Raw genomic sequence first — 13,740 nt, forward strand, 5'->3', positions numbered from 1 at the left:
ATAATAATAATAATAATAATAATAATAATAATAATAATAATTATAATAATAATAATATAAGAAGAAGAAGAAGAAGAAGAAGAAGAAGAAGAAGAAGAAGAAGAAGAAGAAATACATAAAATACAATTATACAAAGCAGTTACAAGTAGATGTTGGGATGTTTAAAATCAACATTTTAAAATGTCCAAACGGTACAAGTACGTTTAATTTTTGGGGTGCTGCATTAAGTGGTATACAATGTAGTACTAAACGTTATTCCAATTTATGTCTTGTCTTGAATTTCTGCTCCCTACGTGACATTTTTTTTATACAACATAGATTTAAAAATTTAAATTATCATTATTAAAGTTATTGCTGTTGTTGTTGATTATTTATTTGAATGATTTAATAAGTGTTTTAGTGTTTGTTTTTGTCACTGAGGGGGAGGCGGGACTTGATCGCTCTCTTGAGATTACGTGTGACAATTCGTCCAATCAGCGGGCAGGATCCTACCCTTACGTCATAGCCAGCGGACCGATAACCTGTCCTCCGGTGGAAGAAAAAAGAGCTAGCAAGGTAGCAAACTGTTTAATATCACTCACCAAGTTAAAACGCGGAAATGTCGCCAGTGTCCGACATTCAGACCGTGCAGCCTTACAGCCACAGTCGCCACTGAAGTAGATATTTGACTGAAATCTTGATTCCTACGAAGGAATGAGCGACACTTTTCAAGGAAGTCGCGCAGCTGGCTAGCGAAAAAGTAGCTAGCTTGGCTGCTAGCTGGCTTTAGCAGGAGTTCTTTGTTTTGTATTTCAGCTGGATGTCGGTAAACATGAAGAAAAACTAGAGGGGACACTTCCTTGAGCATTTGAGCGTTTAACCAGGAGCTTTTATAAACATGCACACTGTTTCTTTAGCAGCTGGTAGAAGAAGTGAACATTAATTGTTTCTGAGTTGCCAGAAAAACACAACTAAGCAGCAAAAACCCGAACGCAACTTTAGCAACAAAGATCTTCATTATTAACGCCAGCCAGGACCGGACGGGGACAACACGAAGATATGGGCAATTGTCTCAAGTCTCCGACATCCGACGACATCTCTCTGCTTCATGATTCCCAGTCAGACAGGGCGAGTTTCGGGGACGGGACAGATCCAGACCTGGAGCCTCCTCCACCCTACCAGGTTAGACCATCAGTCAAACCCTCAGGGTTGTTTACTCAAAGGAAACAAACAAGTGTTAAAATAAAAAGTATTTGCCTTATCTAGCTTTGTCCGTTCTTGTGACAGTAATTCAGCTTCATGTCTTTGGGCTTCTTCTAAGCGACCCTCAGGTCCAAAGTAGACACTAGGGAAGAAAAGTGCTTGTTTTTGTGTTTAATTTAGTTACATAAATAACATTTATCTCAGCACTCCTTCACCTCTTGCACTATTAGTATCCAGTTTCACCTGTATATAGTCATTACTGGTGTATATTTGGGTCCGTGGCAAATAAAGGTTGGCAAGATGAGCAATTCAAAAAATGTTGTTAGTTTTTATGTTATTTGAAATAACATGTGGACCATTTTTAACCAAAAGTAAGACTGAATGCTCCTGAAAATGTCAAATGGTGTAACCACAAAATAATGATAAATATTAAATATGTTATGCACCCACAGTGTATTTAAGTGTACTCATTTAAATAATTACTTCATTTAAAAAAATAAATGGTTCCTGATTTTAATTATTTATATGAATAGTATTCCATTACCTTTATTTAATATTTAAAAAGTTATAATTTAATATCATGCCAAACTAGTTGATATGGTGTTATGTTGATAATTTGGCATTTTTAAGCAAGTTTAATTATTTGGTACAAAACTTTTTATTGTTACACCACTTAGACATTTTTGCCATAATCCTCTAATATATTCTCTCAAAATGGATTAAAAGCAGAAATGTTATGCTGGGTCCACAAAAAAATAACATGCGCAAGTTATTTCATACGTTCATTTTCAAATTTTAACACCTTTAAACTTGATTAAACCACATGGACACAAAAAACAAAACACGTAATCAACCCATTTATCAAGATTGCTGTGTTATTTGTGTAGGTACATTGAGAGCCACTAAACCAGACTTAAATTCCTTGTGTGCATGATCATAGTTGGCCAATATAGATAATTCTGATCATGACTCATCCACAGAGCCAGACCAGTCAGACCACTTTGTGTAGTTATACCAAGTGAACGGACTGTGAACTATTTTTGTTTCATTTTTGTGTTTCTGTGTCTCTTTACTAGGAGCAGGCTCACATGCCGATGTACCATCCTACGCCCAGTCAGGCCCGTCTGGCCACCCAGCTGACAGAGGAGGAGCAGATCCGCATAGCTCAGCGCATTGGCCTGATCCAGCACTTGCCCAAGGGCGTTTATGATGGAGGGCAAGACGGCTCTGAGAAAAAGATCAGAGAGTGAGGATTTTTCTTTTTTTTTTTCATATGACATGTTTACACACAGGAAAGTTACAGGTCATTAGAGCTGGGCATTATGAACTTATTCAGATATAATATCGTTTGCACTCTTAACGCTGTGTGATTAATATTTAGTATCAGATAAGGACACATTAGATTGTCCATGGGAAACAAATCATTCCTAACATGCCCAGTGGTCAAGCATGTACCAGTGAAGCTGTAATTGTTTAATTTTACAGAAATGATTCATTCATGTGACAAATACCAGAAAATGAATGATTATTTTGAAAATCTATTCATCATTAAGTCAAACTCAAGGATTATAAAGCCCACTGAAGTAAGTTTGTGGCCGGGCTGTATAAATATAACCTGACTTAAAAGTTATATATCAAAAAAAGCTTCCTGCTTCTGAAATGTTGGGAAATACAGATTTTTTTCTGTGTAATATAATTGTTGTTTACATTTTTATATTTTGGACCGCTGATTGAACAAAACAAGCAATTTAAAGATGTCTCCTTGGGTTTTGGAAAACAGTTATTGTAACTTTTCACTATCTGCAGACATTTTACAGCTGAACCACTTAACCATTTTGCTGATCAATAATTAACATGATTGATAGTTTGATACTAATATCATTAAAATCTTTAGATAGGTCAATATATTGACCATCATATAAGAGAAGCTTTGACCAATCAAACAAGGTCAGAGACATTACTCATATATCTGTTGGCCTGCAACTAACATTTATTTGATTATTGTTAAATATAACAATATATTTTTAATTATTTCTATGTCTATAAAATGTCATAAAAGAGGAATCTGTCACTTCCCTGAGTTCTGGACGACACCCTAAAAGTGTTTGTTTTGGCCAACCAACGGTCTAAAAAAATGTATTAGTAATTATATAAAACAAGGAATAGCATCAAATCTCCACATTTTGACATGCTGGATCCAGAGAATATTTGGGAATTTTTATTAGATTAATGACCTAAATTATCAAATACCTAAATTATTCCCAGTTAATTTTCTGTCATTCAGATTTATTAACACTGAAGTTATAAAAAGAGGCTAAAGTTACTTAAAACCTTTTGTATGTAGAGCTGTATTCATATATCTCAGTGGCTGCTGTATACTGGTGTGTTTTAAACTCTTTATTTCATCTGATTGCAGATGCGTGATCTGTATGCTGGACTTTGTGTACGGGGACCCTATCCGGTTCCTGCCATGTATGCATATCTACCACATGGACTGTATAGACGACTGGCTGATGAGATCCTTCACCTGCCCCTCCTGCATGGAGCCCGTGGATGCTGCCCTGCTCTCCACCTACGAGACCAACTGATTTTTCACCCTTCCTCCCCCCCGTGCTTAGATCAGCATGGCCCCTCCAGCTCCAAACCCACACACAAACCCAACAACTGCCCTCTTAAACAGTGAGAGGAGCTGAAAAATTATGTTGGATGTTGTCTTGCACTTTCAAAAATGTCAAAATCCACTCACCTAATGTTGGCCTTCCATGCCCCCTGGTCTGGCATTAAATAAGCTGGTCTTAAACATCAACACTAGTCAGTAAGAAACAGTTTCCAGACAACCCTGCATGACTGTGTTTGTGTGTGTTTGTTGTGCTGAAGCAGTGTCCAGTGTCGTGTTATGTGGAGAGCACGTGGGATTTGTGTGTCTGTGAGCGGTTTGGTGACTGTGCATTCCCACTTGAGCTGGTCTCAGTGGTGTTACTTTCCAGCCGACCCCAGTTCACCTCCATTCCCACTTACTCGTCATCTAAATGGACAATTAGGTTAACAAATTATTGACCAAACTGCAGAGAGATTGCAAAGACTTCCTCAACATTTTGATCTCCATTAACACACACTCTCATGTTAAAATGGCCCTACACTTGGAGATATGGGAATACACAAGTGAAGCTGGCACTGTTCGTGTTAAATAATAAAGAAGAAATTTAGCTTTTTTCTGCCCAATTGGCCAGAATTACACAAAAATATGTGCACACGCTGCAGGTTTCACCCAAAGTTTTTAAATACACAGGCTGTATGATATCTGTCTTTGGTTGCTCTAAAATGGCCAGGAAAAAAATAACGTTTTGTGTTGAAAGAGGAAACCATTGTTGTGTAACGTGAATGTTTCACCAGACAGTGTGTAAAGTAGCTGGCAGCCAATGTAAAGGGCTCATTTGTGCATGGGCAGGTGGATCAGTCAGTAAAAGAAAATAGAAATGCTTGCACACTTTCATCTGATCCAGAGATTTGCACTTTACTTATAGGACAGTATCTAAAACAATATATTAATATATGTACCTTATAACCTTGCACTATCAATACTTCATTCCTGTTTTTTCCTGAGATGCAAAAGTTATATAGCTGAGGAAGATATTTTCAAAGCTGTCAGTAGTTACTTATCACATTACAGTAAGTCTGGAGATGTATTTCATGAAATCTGTGATTCAGTAGTGTGAGCCTCTGCTTCGCTCTGCTTGATTTGACTTGTGTGTTTTTGTGTGGAAGTGAAGGGACAGAGGCTTGCTCCGGTTTGAGAACGGCGAGGCAAGACGTAAGGTGAATTTTAAGATGTTTAATTTTGAATCTACAAAAATACAATGTCACTTTCTTTATTTTACATCACTTTTTTTGTTTTATTACACAATGATTGATGGTTTTTTGTTGCTTTATTTCCATTCATTGTAGCAGTAGTTACAAGGAAATGTTTGGTGATAGTGTGGCTGTCTGTTACTGTCTGTTTTACCTTCATATTTTTTGTGACATTTGTGTAAACTTAATTGTGTACTTGGGACAGTATAGCTGTTACACTGGTTGAAGCCTGATTGTGCAAACCTCTGCCCCAACTGAATTTCAGAGTGTGAGAGTTTTAAATGAGATATCATGTTTTCCATTGAGCTTTCCTTTGCTGTTTTTCAATTTAAGTTTAAACCTATCCTGAAAATTAATATTTCCTGTAATCTTGTTTTATTTCTTTTTTTGTTTGTTTCCTTTTAATTTTTGGAAGGCTAACAAGCCCTCATGTAAAAAAATAAATGAGGAAAAAATATGATTGGTATTTTTTATTTAAAGAATTGGCAGCCACTCCACTCCCTCCAAAAAAGCTGCTAGAAAAAATGACAATGCACACAAAGGGCTTGATTTTTGTGGCATTGGATTACTAAAATGAGAGAATTCACAATTGCAAAATATTCTTTGAGCCTTTCATTAATGCAATCCTAAAATCTGGCAGTGGAGTTAAAAAACGTGACTACATAATCAGAGTTCCCCATCTGACTGATGTGGCAAACCAAAGCCACATTAGTAATGTTAAATGCTTTGTTTCCTGTGCTTGCATCAGCTGGTGAGGAAATGCGTCCATGTGAGTAAAAGCATTTTATTAGAGACACAAAAACATCTGAGATTGGAATTAAAATTAAAAAAAGGTGAAGTAAAATCTTATCTGACCCTGTTGAGACGTCTCCATGCAGATGAAATAGACCTCTTATTCATTGTATACAAGGGTCACACATCCATCTTTATGTAGTAATTGCAACATGCTGTCTTTCTTTCTTTCTGAAGATTAAGCACTGACACAGTTAATCGGCTTTGAGATAGAGAGGACTTTGAGAAACACAATAAGGACAGACATGGAAAGGTCAGTCCTTTAAACACAGTAATGCGATTTTGTGTGGCAACATTAAATCTCTGCAAATATCTCAAGAATTTTGGCTGAAGGATTGTTTGTGCTGATCGTATTGGCTGAACCTCCAATGGATCTGTGACACATCAAGAGAAATGCTTGCTTTTTCTAAGAAAACACTACAAATGTAGATCACAATGCCCCCTTTCTCCAAACATCTTTTTACCAGACTCAAACAGGGAGATGCAGCATCAGCAGCCCTGGAGCTGTGAAGGATTGAATGTGTTGTTAAAAAACATTTTAGCATGATGGAGGCTTGAATCCCACATGAAGGAGTCTCTCTTTGTCCAGTTAGCTAGCCACTAAATAGCTAATAAACAGGCCACATGACAAAGGAGAAAACAACAGCATTTTTCGATTTTATTTTGAGTTTATTTAGAAGTTTATTCTTCCAACAATTAAATACTCTTGTGAAACAGCATGTGGACAAATTTGTACATTTTTGCGTTAAACCAATACTGACAATTCAGGGTTATAAATTCTAGTACATGAAGTTGGGGCATAGAATCGAGTCTCAGGAAGGTGCATTAATTCACACAATAGTTTTAAAATTTTCTTTAACACCCCACACTGACAGCAAATGGGGACAATCATTTTCCCTGATAAAGCTTTATTTTTCTTGACATAATGATGTATGTAGTCATTATTTATCCCCGTTCTAACTCTGAGTAGCAATTATAACCCTGGAATGGTTAACTACTGTTGACGCCCTGAGCAATGCATCATTACGGTTTGTACATCCCGTGAAAGGTGACAGGAATGGAGCACTCCACCTCTGCTCTGGCGACCTCAGACAGATCTTTGGCGTTGAGGATGAGGAGGTATGCTGGTCTCGTGGACCCAGGAGCCGCCACAATGGTCAGCAGCACACCTGTGGACAGAGCAGACAGAGTTCTTGATTTAGCGTTAACCTCCTTTAATACTGTCAGACTCACAGTGGATAGTTATTTAAATAGTATCAAATAATCACCTTTTTATTCCATGTTTTCTTCCTCCTTGTCAAAACTAGCCACTTACAGTACCCACAATGCAACTCCGCTTGATTTGTGTTATGTTAGTAGTGGATAATGTAGCCTTAAACAAGGAAGATGAGGAATGGGCTACAGAGGTCTAGTAACCTCAATTCTTTCTAACTTCATACCCCCAGATTTTTAAATTTTTCATACCCCAACCAATGCTTCTCAAACGACATCATTGAGGCAGTTTATCAGACTTTGCACAGCTGGATTTCCCCTTCAACAAAACCCTCCTGAATTACCAGTAATTTACTTTAAAACAAACCTTCCATAGTACATTTTTATTGCTAATGACATACCATCATCCTCATCGATCCCATCAGGGGTCTGAACAAACAGGGGCTCTGAGGGGTAGGAGTCTGGCTCCTGCCATACCCAGGTCTCCTTGGTCTTCACATTCAACTTGCAGATCTACACAAAAGACAAGACCAAAAAAAGTCAATGAAAGAGGAAGCTGTTTGCTACATTTCGAGTCTTTAACCATTGGAGGTGTTTTGTTAACATACCCTGTCTGGTATGAAATGGTTGAGACCGAGGCCGTATGAGTATGTGTAATTCTTCCCTGCGTACCTCTCGTAGTTGATCTGAGGGAACTCAAAAGCTACAAACAACATGACAGTGGTTACATGAGTAAGACATTCCTTCAGGCATCTTTTAAATACTGTGACTGAGTGAATTGTGTGTTTTGGTACCTTGGCGAGGTCCAGAGAACAGCACCTCAGGCTCCAGCCAGATCGTCCCATCAGCGTGCATCACAGCTGTGGCCGTGGTGTACGGCAGGCTGACAAGGTTCTTCCCCTGCTCCTCCTACAACAAAAGGCAAAATGACAAAATGAAACAAGATGAGACTCCTCAAGGATGGCAATTTGACTATTTTCTATGAGTAAGATGGGTCACCTTGTGGACATCCAGGGGAATAACATATCTGCGGACCTCCGGCTGGGGCGCCATCATGGCCGCCTTCTTCACTTCTTCCCAGTTGGCTCTCAGGTTGGCCAGCCACAGATAGTTATAAACAAACTCAAAGCTGCAAGAATGGAGGGATGACAGCAATATCTATGTATCAAGCAATTCTACAGATGATATACGGCTTAGTAAGTCCAACATTTAAAGATTTAATTACCCCTTCCATGCACACAGGTCAAAAACAATGAAGCCATTGTCCTCATAGGTGTTGATGTGATGGAACATGCCAATGGGTGCCCCTTTGAACTTGTGGTCAATGTACTCTCCTGGGTCCTTCTTGGCAATGTGGAACAATGTCTTTAAAACATACATGAAAATAAACATTATGAGATTTCAGGAGAAGAGCTGATGATAATGAAGGGTTAGTACATTGAAAATGACCAAACATATCAATCTTTTGTGTTTTTCTTACCCCTTGGCTCTCATTGGACTCAAAGCAGTCCATGTAGTTGGAGCCTCGGATGCTCCAGGCACTCAAGAATTTCAGCAGGTTGATTTTCACGGGAGTCTCCACAAAGACAAAGTAGTTTTCTGACATACCAAAGCTGAAATTGATGAGGAGAGAGCATCAAAACCTGCACCTAAAGCGACAACACTGACATCAATCCTGTCAGCTACAGTATACACCACACACCTGTGCACGTAGGAGGGCTTGAACCTCTCAGCACTAGGGAACTGCACCACCACCTTGGATTTCTCGATGGGATCAGACTTGTCTAAGTCGGATGACAAAAGAATCTTGTGATGTTTAATACAGGTATGAAGATATTTCATAATATAATTTTTTTTTTTTAAAACCTAGCACCTACACTACCCACAATGCTAATGTAGCCTCAAGCAAAGATGAGAAGTGGGCTACAGAGGTCTGGTAACGTCATGTCTTTCTAACTTCACAGCACCAGATTTTTTAATCTTTCAACTTGGAGTCTTCAGCCCCAACCGATGCTGCCTCAAATGAGGAGTGTCAAGATATTTCATATTATAATTTCTATTTAAAATTAAACAATAAATGCTATGCCCCCCCCCCCAAATAATGTCTTAAAAGGTGAACTCATGTATCCTCCAGTTTAGCAGGCTGAGGGCGACTGACTGTAATGACAAAATCTTTTGAAAACTGTGTGTTTGAAAGGTCACTGCTGCTTTAAAAGACTGATTTAACCCTGAGAGGCCACTGCTGTTTAAGTGCCTGTGTGTGTTTATTGTCACATGCCACCACCGCTGATGCCAACCTTTCTGTGTTGGTGGTGTTTTGACAATGTTGTAGGCCAGTGTTGCTCCTTTCCCCATGCAGTTCCCAATGTTGTACACAGTGCCGTCTCTCTCAATATGGGGGTGGGCTGTCACTCCGTTTATGTTGACATAGTTGCACATATCAACCTACATAGAGAAAGAAAGGCTCATTATGAATAATAGGCCAGCTCAGACGTTTATAAGAGCTAAAATAATTTTTTCGCACCACATTTTATGATCTGATGTACCTTCTTCAGTGTCTCCAAGGTGTCAGTGTTTACTTTAGTCATGTAGTTGGTTTCTGTTACAGCATAATAATCCTCACCAACCGGATAGACATTCACCAGGCAGTTGTCTGTGACTTCAACACCCTTGAAGTAAGAGAAAAACCTGCAGACAGAGGAAATAAATAATAAATACAAGCTTTTAAAGGGCAGGTGTAGTTTGTTTAGCAGTGTAATGACGAGAGGGAAATAGATGCCGGTGAGGAATGAAGAAATAAAAAAGCTGTGTGTTCACCTGGAGAAAATGTTTTTGCAGGGATCAGGGTATGCAAATGTGCCAAACTCAGTGATGACCACACGCTTCTCTGTGATAGCTCGCACATAAGCATCTGTTCTGACAAACCTGAATAGAGGAGAGCATAAAGAAATTAATAAAATATATCCCAATACACAATATATCAATTTTTTAAAGAAAAGAACATTGTTCAATATACTCAAGGCCGTATGCCGTTTCACATCTCAAGCAAATTTCAAGTATCTGCAGATTGATTTTGGAGTTGTATGGAAACTAATGGCGACTCAGAAGGCAATGCAGGTTCCGAAATCAAAAACATTATTGGAAAATGATCATCAGTGATGGACTGAAACATGGCAAAATGCTGGTACTATCCTTATAATCTTACTTTCGATAGTAGGTGACCTGTCCATTCTTGAAATCAAATTTGTGCATGAGGGCCTGGCCATCAAAGAGGTGATAGAAGGGTTCATCCCCAACCTCAAAAAGGCCGGGTCCCAAACGGAGAAGACTTCCTTTCAGAAATGTGGGGATCCTACCTGTAAAACGGCAACATAATAAATATAAATCAGTTCATTTTTAAAATTTGTAGCATACATTTGTGAAGATGCATTCAGAAAGCTGTAGTCTCAGTCTCTAATGAGTTACAGGAATGTGCTTCCTGAATGGCAATCAATCAATAAATGGATGTCAAACAGTGTATTTTTGTCTTAAAGTTGCAAACAAACCTGTCACTGTTGCTGGAAGAGCCTCAGACAGCTCCTCGCATGTCTCAAAAATCTTCTTGTAGCCACCAGCTGGATGTTCAAATCTGTTCTCGATAAATCAGGACAGGAAACATCATTACAGTCAAGTGGATGAAACTCGATACATTTTTCAAGTTAAATGTTGTAGTCCATGTAAAACATCTTTCTGACAGGTTATGCAGTTTATGGTCTAAGCTTTTAAATACCTCAAGAGCTTAAAAAGCTGCAGACACTAAGCATTCAAGTCATTGTGTAAAAGTCACAGGATAAAGTCAAGGAAATTTAAGAGCTACTCAAATATTCAGTCCCCATTTTTAAATTCTATTTCATGAGAAACTCACCTGCTAGCCATGGTTTCTCCTTCTTGTTGTGGCAACACACAAAGCAAACTCTTAGGAAAACCTCTGGTCACTTCTGAACTGGAATTCTCTGACCTCCCAGTGGATTTGGCGTATTTATTCGTCCAGTCCCTCTCACAGTCACTCCAATCTGTGCTGTAAACCTTTCTCCTGGCCAATCATGTCGCACCATGAACAAGAATCCCATTGTGCCAATATCCTCTGCTGGATGACTCAATGACCACCCCTCTGAAACCGGATTTATTGCAGAGAATATTTATTGCAGAGAATTGGAAAACGTGTTGCAACGGTGCATGTGATTTTTTTTTCAATTGTATCTATTGTTCAGATTGCGTCCCTTAAGATATAGCAGTGCTGAGCCACACAAAGTATATTTCAGAGTACTGATGCAATGTAAAGGCGTTGATAACAGCATAAAGAAAGTCTTTAAAAACAACAAAACCGAATGTGGATTTAAATGCAGTAATTCAGATTAATTACCATCCACATAACTGACAATCTTGGTTACATGAGCAACAACTGCTCACCTATTCAGACTATTAAAGGTCTAAATGTATACAAAGAACCATAAACTGACTAAAACCTGCTTGTATTTCAGGAGAATACTGTAACTTTATTTGGATAAATTAAGAGCTTTCTGAAAAAAACAAAGGATTACACCAAAGATAAAAATAATATTCAACGTGACCCAACAATAACAGTTGCTATTATTAGAAGATATTGTTCAATGGCCGTTACGCACAATGCTTATTAGATTAAATGACGCCAATTGTTCTTTGCTCTGAACACAAAATGCCTCAACTTGCTTGTGTCAGTGCAACCATAATCCAGGTGTAGGGATTATGCTCTACGTAGCCTCAAGACAAAAGCTGTATTGTTTCTCCTGGGAAAAAACACCATTAGTAGAGAGAGTTTTGCCAGTCGCTGTTGTGTCTCTGGCATGATTTTGATGGCCTTTCTTTCCTAAACACATGTTAGATTTTTAAATACATGGTGGACTGAATTTAATTAGTATATGCAACATTTTTGTGATTACTTATTCTTCCAGAAAGAAAGTTTATAACTTTTCCTATCTTCTTTTGTTCAGTTGGTGTTTAGTCATACCTCAGGAAGTGTTATTTTCACTGTGACAGGGAATCAAACCCAGGCAAGACCTTTAAAAGAGCGTCACTTTTTAATCACACGTCCAGCTTTCTAACTATGGGAAACAATCATGCATTTTTGCAATTAATCTTAAGTACAAAATATAATATATGGTCCATTTGCTAGCCTTTTCCAAGGCTTTCAACCATGGACACATATCTGCTGACATATGAGCTCAGTAGCTGCTATGATTTCATTCATAGCAGCTTTTAAAAGCATAACGATCATTCTTGACCTTGGAAATAGTAATTTGACAGTCTAAAATCAAGGTAATTTTATCTGCTTTTTTTTGTATAGCTGTAAGCCATATCACATAGCCTTCATCTGTGGATGGAGTTTGCTCAGTTGTCATGGAGATGATGAGATCCAGCCTCAGATCTAAAGAGCCATATCCCCCATCAGATTCATCTCTGTGACAATTGAGCCAACACCAGCCGCTGATGAAGACCATGCGATACAGTTGAAATAAAAAGGAAGTAGACCATTTTTAGTTTTAGGCTTACTAACAACACTTAAGTAAAAAAAAGGCAACATATAAGATTTTGTCAGGGATAGAATGATAAAGTCCTCGACATTTCCGTTGTTTTCCCTGATCTAAATGGAGACAAGATGGAGACAGATGTTTGTTGATCTTAAGTTGGGACTTTTATGTTGAATTAAAATGTCCAAAGCCAAGAATGACCTTTTCTGCTTAATGTTTATATAGGCTAAGCCAGATGTAGATACAAACAGAAAACAGATGATGTTCTGTGGTTGAAAATTCACAAGTTGCAGCTGCTGCAGAGGTTGTCAGAAGAAAGGAATCTCTCTCTCTCTCTCTCTCTCTCTCTCTCTCTCTCTCTCTCTCTCTCTCTCTCTCTCTCTCTCTCTCTCTCACACACACACACACACACACACACACACACACACACACACACACACACACGCACACACACACACACACACACACACACACACACACACACACACACACACACACACACACACACACACGCAGACGTGAACCAAACACCTGAAAGTAGATACAAATAGAACCAAAGCAAGGCAAAACAAATCAGGCACCTACTCCGAAGCCAAAAAAACTCCTTTTGTGTTAATTTAATTGACAATGTGTTTGATAATATGCATCACTGATGCACAAAATTATATTATAATGACTTCAAGGTGGGTCTACATTACCTGATCTTGAGGCCCTGTCTTAAAGAGGGTCAGTGCCAAAGTCAAGTTTTACAGCCTCTATTATTTCAGTTTTGTGCTTAGATGAGGCACATTGTTAAATGAATGTATGTTTAAACAAATTGCCACACAACAAAATATGGGGCTGCTAACAGGTTATACAATCCTGGTTATAAAATCATAATCTAATAAATGTACAAGATTACACATATCAACCCAAACCAGAGGTGGAAAGTAACTTTACTCATGTACTGCATCAGTACAATTCTCAGATACTTGTACTTTACTTGAGCATTCCCCTTGTATGCTACTTTTTATTTCCACTCCACTACATTTAAGAGGTTTTTAAATGATAAAATAACATAATACTGAGCTCATAAATCACACTGTATTATTAAAGATTAAACAATTGATTCCCAAATGTTCTGGTTTGTTTGTATAAAATAAATGTGTATTAATGTGTC

At 38.3% G+C, this 13,740-nt stretch overlaps 2 protein-coding genes across 2 annotated transcripts; one reads left to right on the forward strand and one right to left on the reverse strand.

The window, feature by feature from the left end:
• Positions 1 to 520: 520 nt before the first annotated feature.
• Positions 521 to 5,488, forward strand: LOC133991064 (RING finger protein 11-like). The gene is made up of 3 exons (XM_062429521.1): positions 521 to 1,161; positions 2,259 to 2,428; positions 3,599 to 5,488. Exons 1-3 carry the CDS (start codon positions 1,039 to 1,041, stop codon positions 3,768 to 3,770), a joined length of 465 nt encoding a protein of 154 aa, XP_062285505.1. The 5' UTR covers positions 521 to 1,038; the 3' UTR covers positions 3,771 to 5,488.
• A 1,358-nt stretch (positions 5,489 to 6,846) lies between these two features.
• Positions 6,847 to 12,551, reverse strand: LOC133990039 (retinoid isomerohydrolase). The gene is made up of 14 exons (XM_062428218.1): positions 12,414 to 12,551; positions 10,581 to 10,668; positions 10,241 to 10,391; positions 9,853 to 9,960; positions 9,582 to 9,723; positions 9,333 to 9,480; positions 8,738 to 8,819; positions 8,516 to 8,648; positions 8,261 to 8,400; positions 8,035 to 8,164; positions 7,830 to 7,944; positions 7,644 to 7,738; positions 7,437 to 7,548; positions 6,847 to 6,992 (listed from the first exon to the last, which is right to left on the reverse strand). The coding sequence occupies exons 1-14, from the start codon at positions 12,549 to 12,551 to the stop codon at positions 6,847 to 6,849; spliced, it is 1,728 nt and encodes a 575-aa protein (XP_062284202.1).
• Between the last annotated feature and the right edge of the window lie 1,189 nt (positions 12,552 to 13,740).

Source organism: Scomber scombrus, chromosome 11 (assembly GCF_963691925.1).
Source record: "Scomber scombrus chromosome 11, fScoSco1.1, whole genome shotgun sequence".
Lineage (NCBI taxonomy): Eukaryota > Metazoa > Chordata > Actinopteri > Scombriformes > Scombridae > Scomber > Scomber scombrus.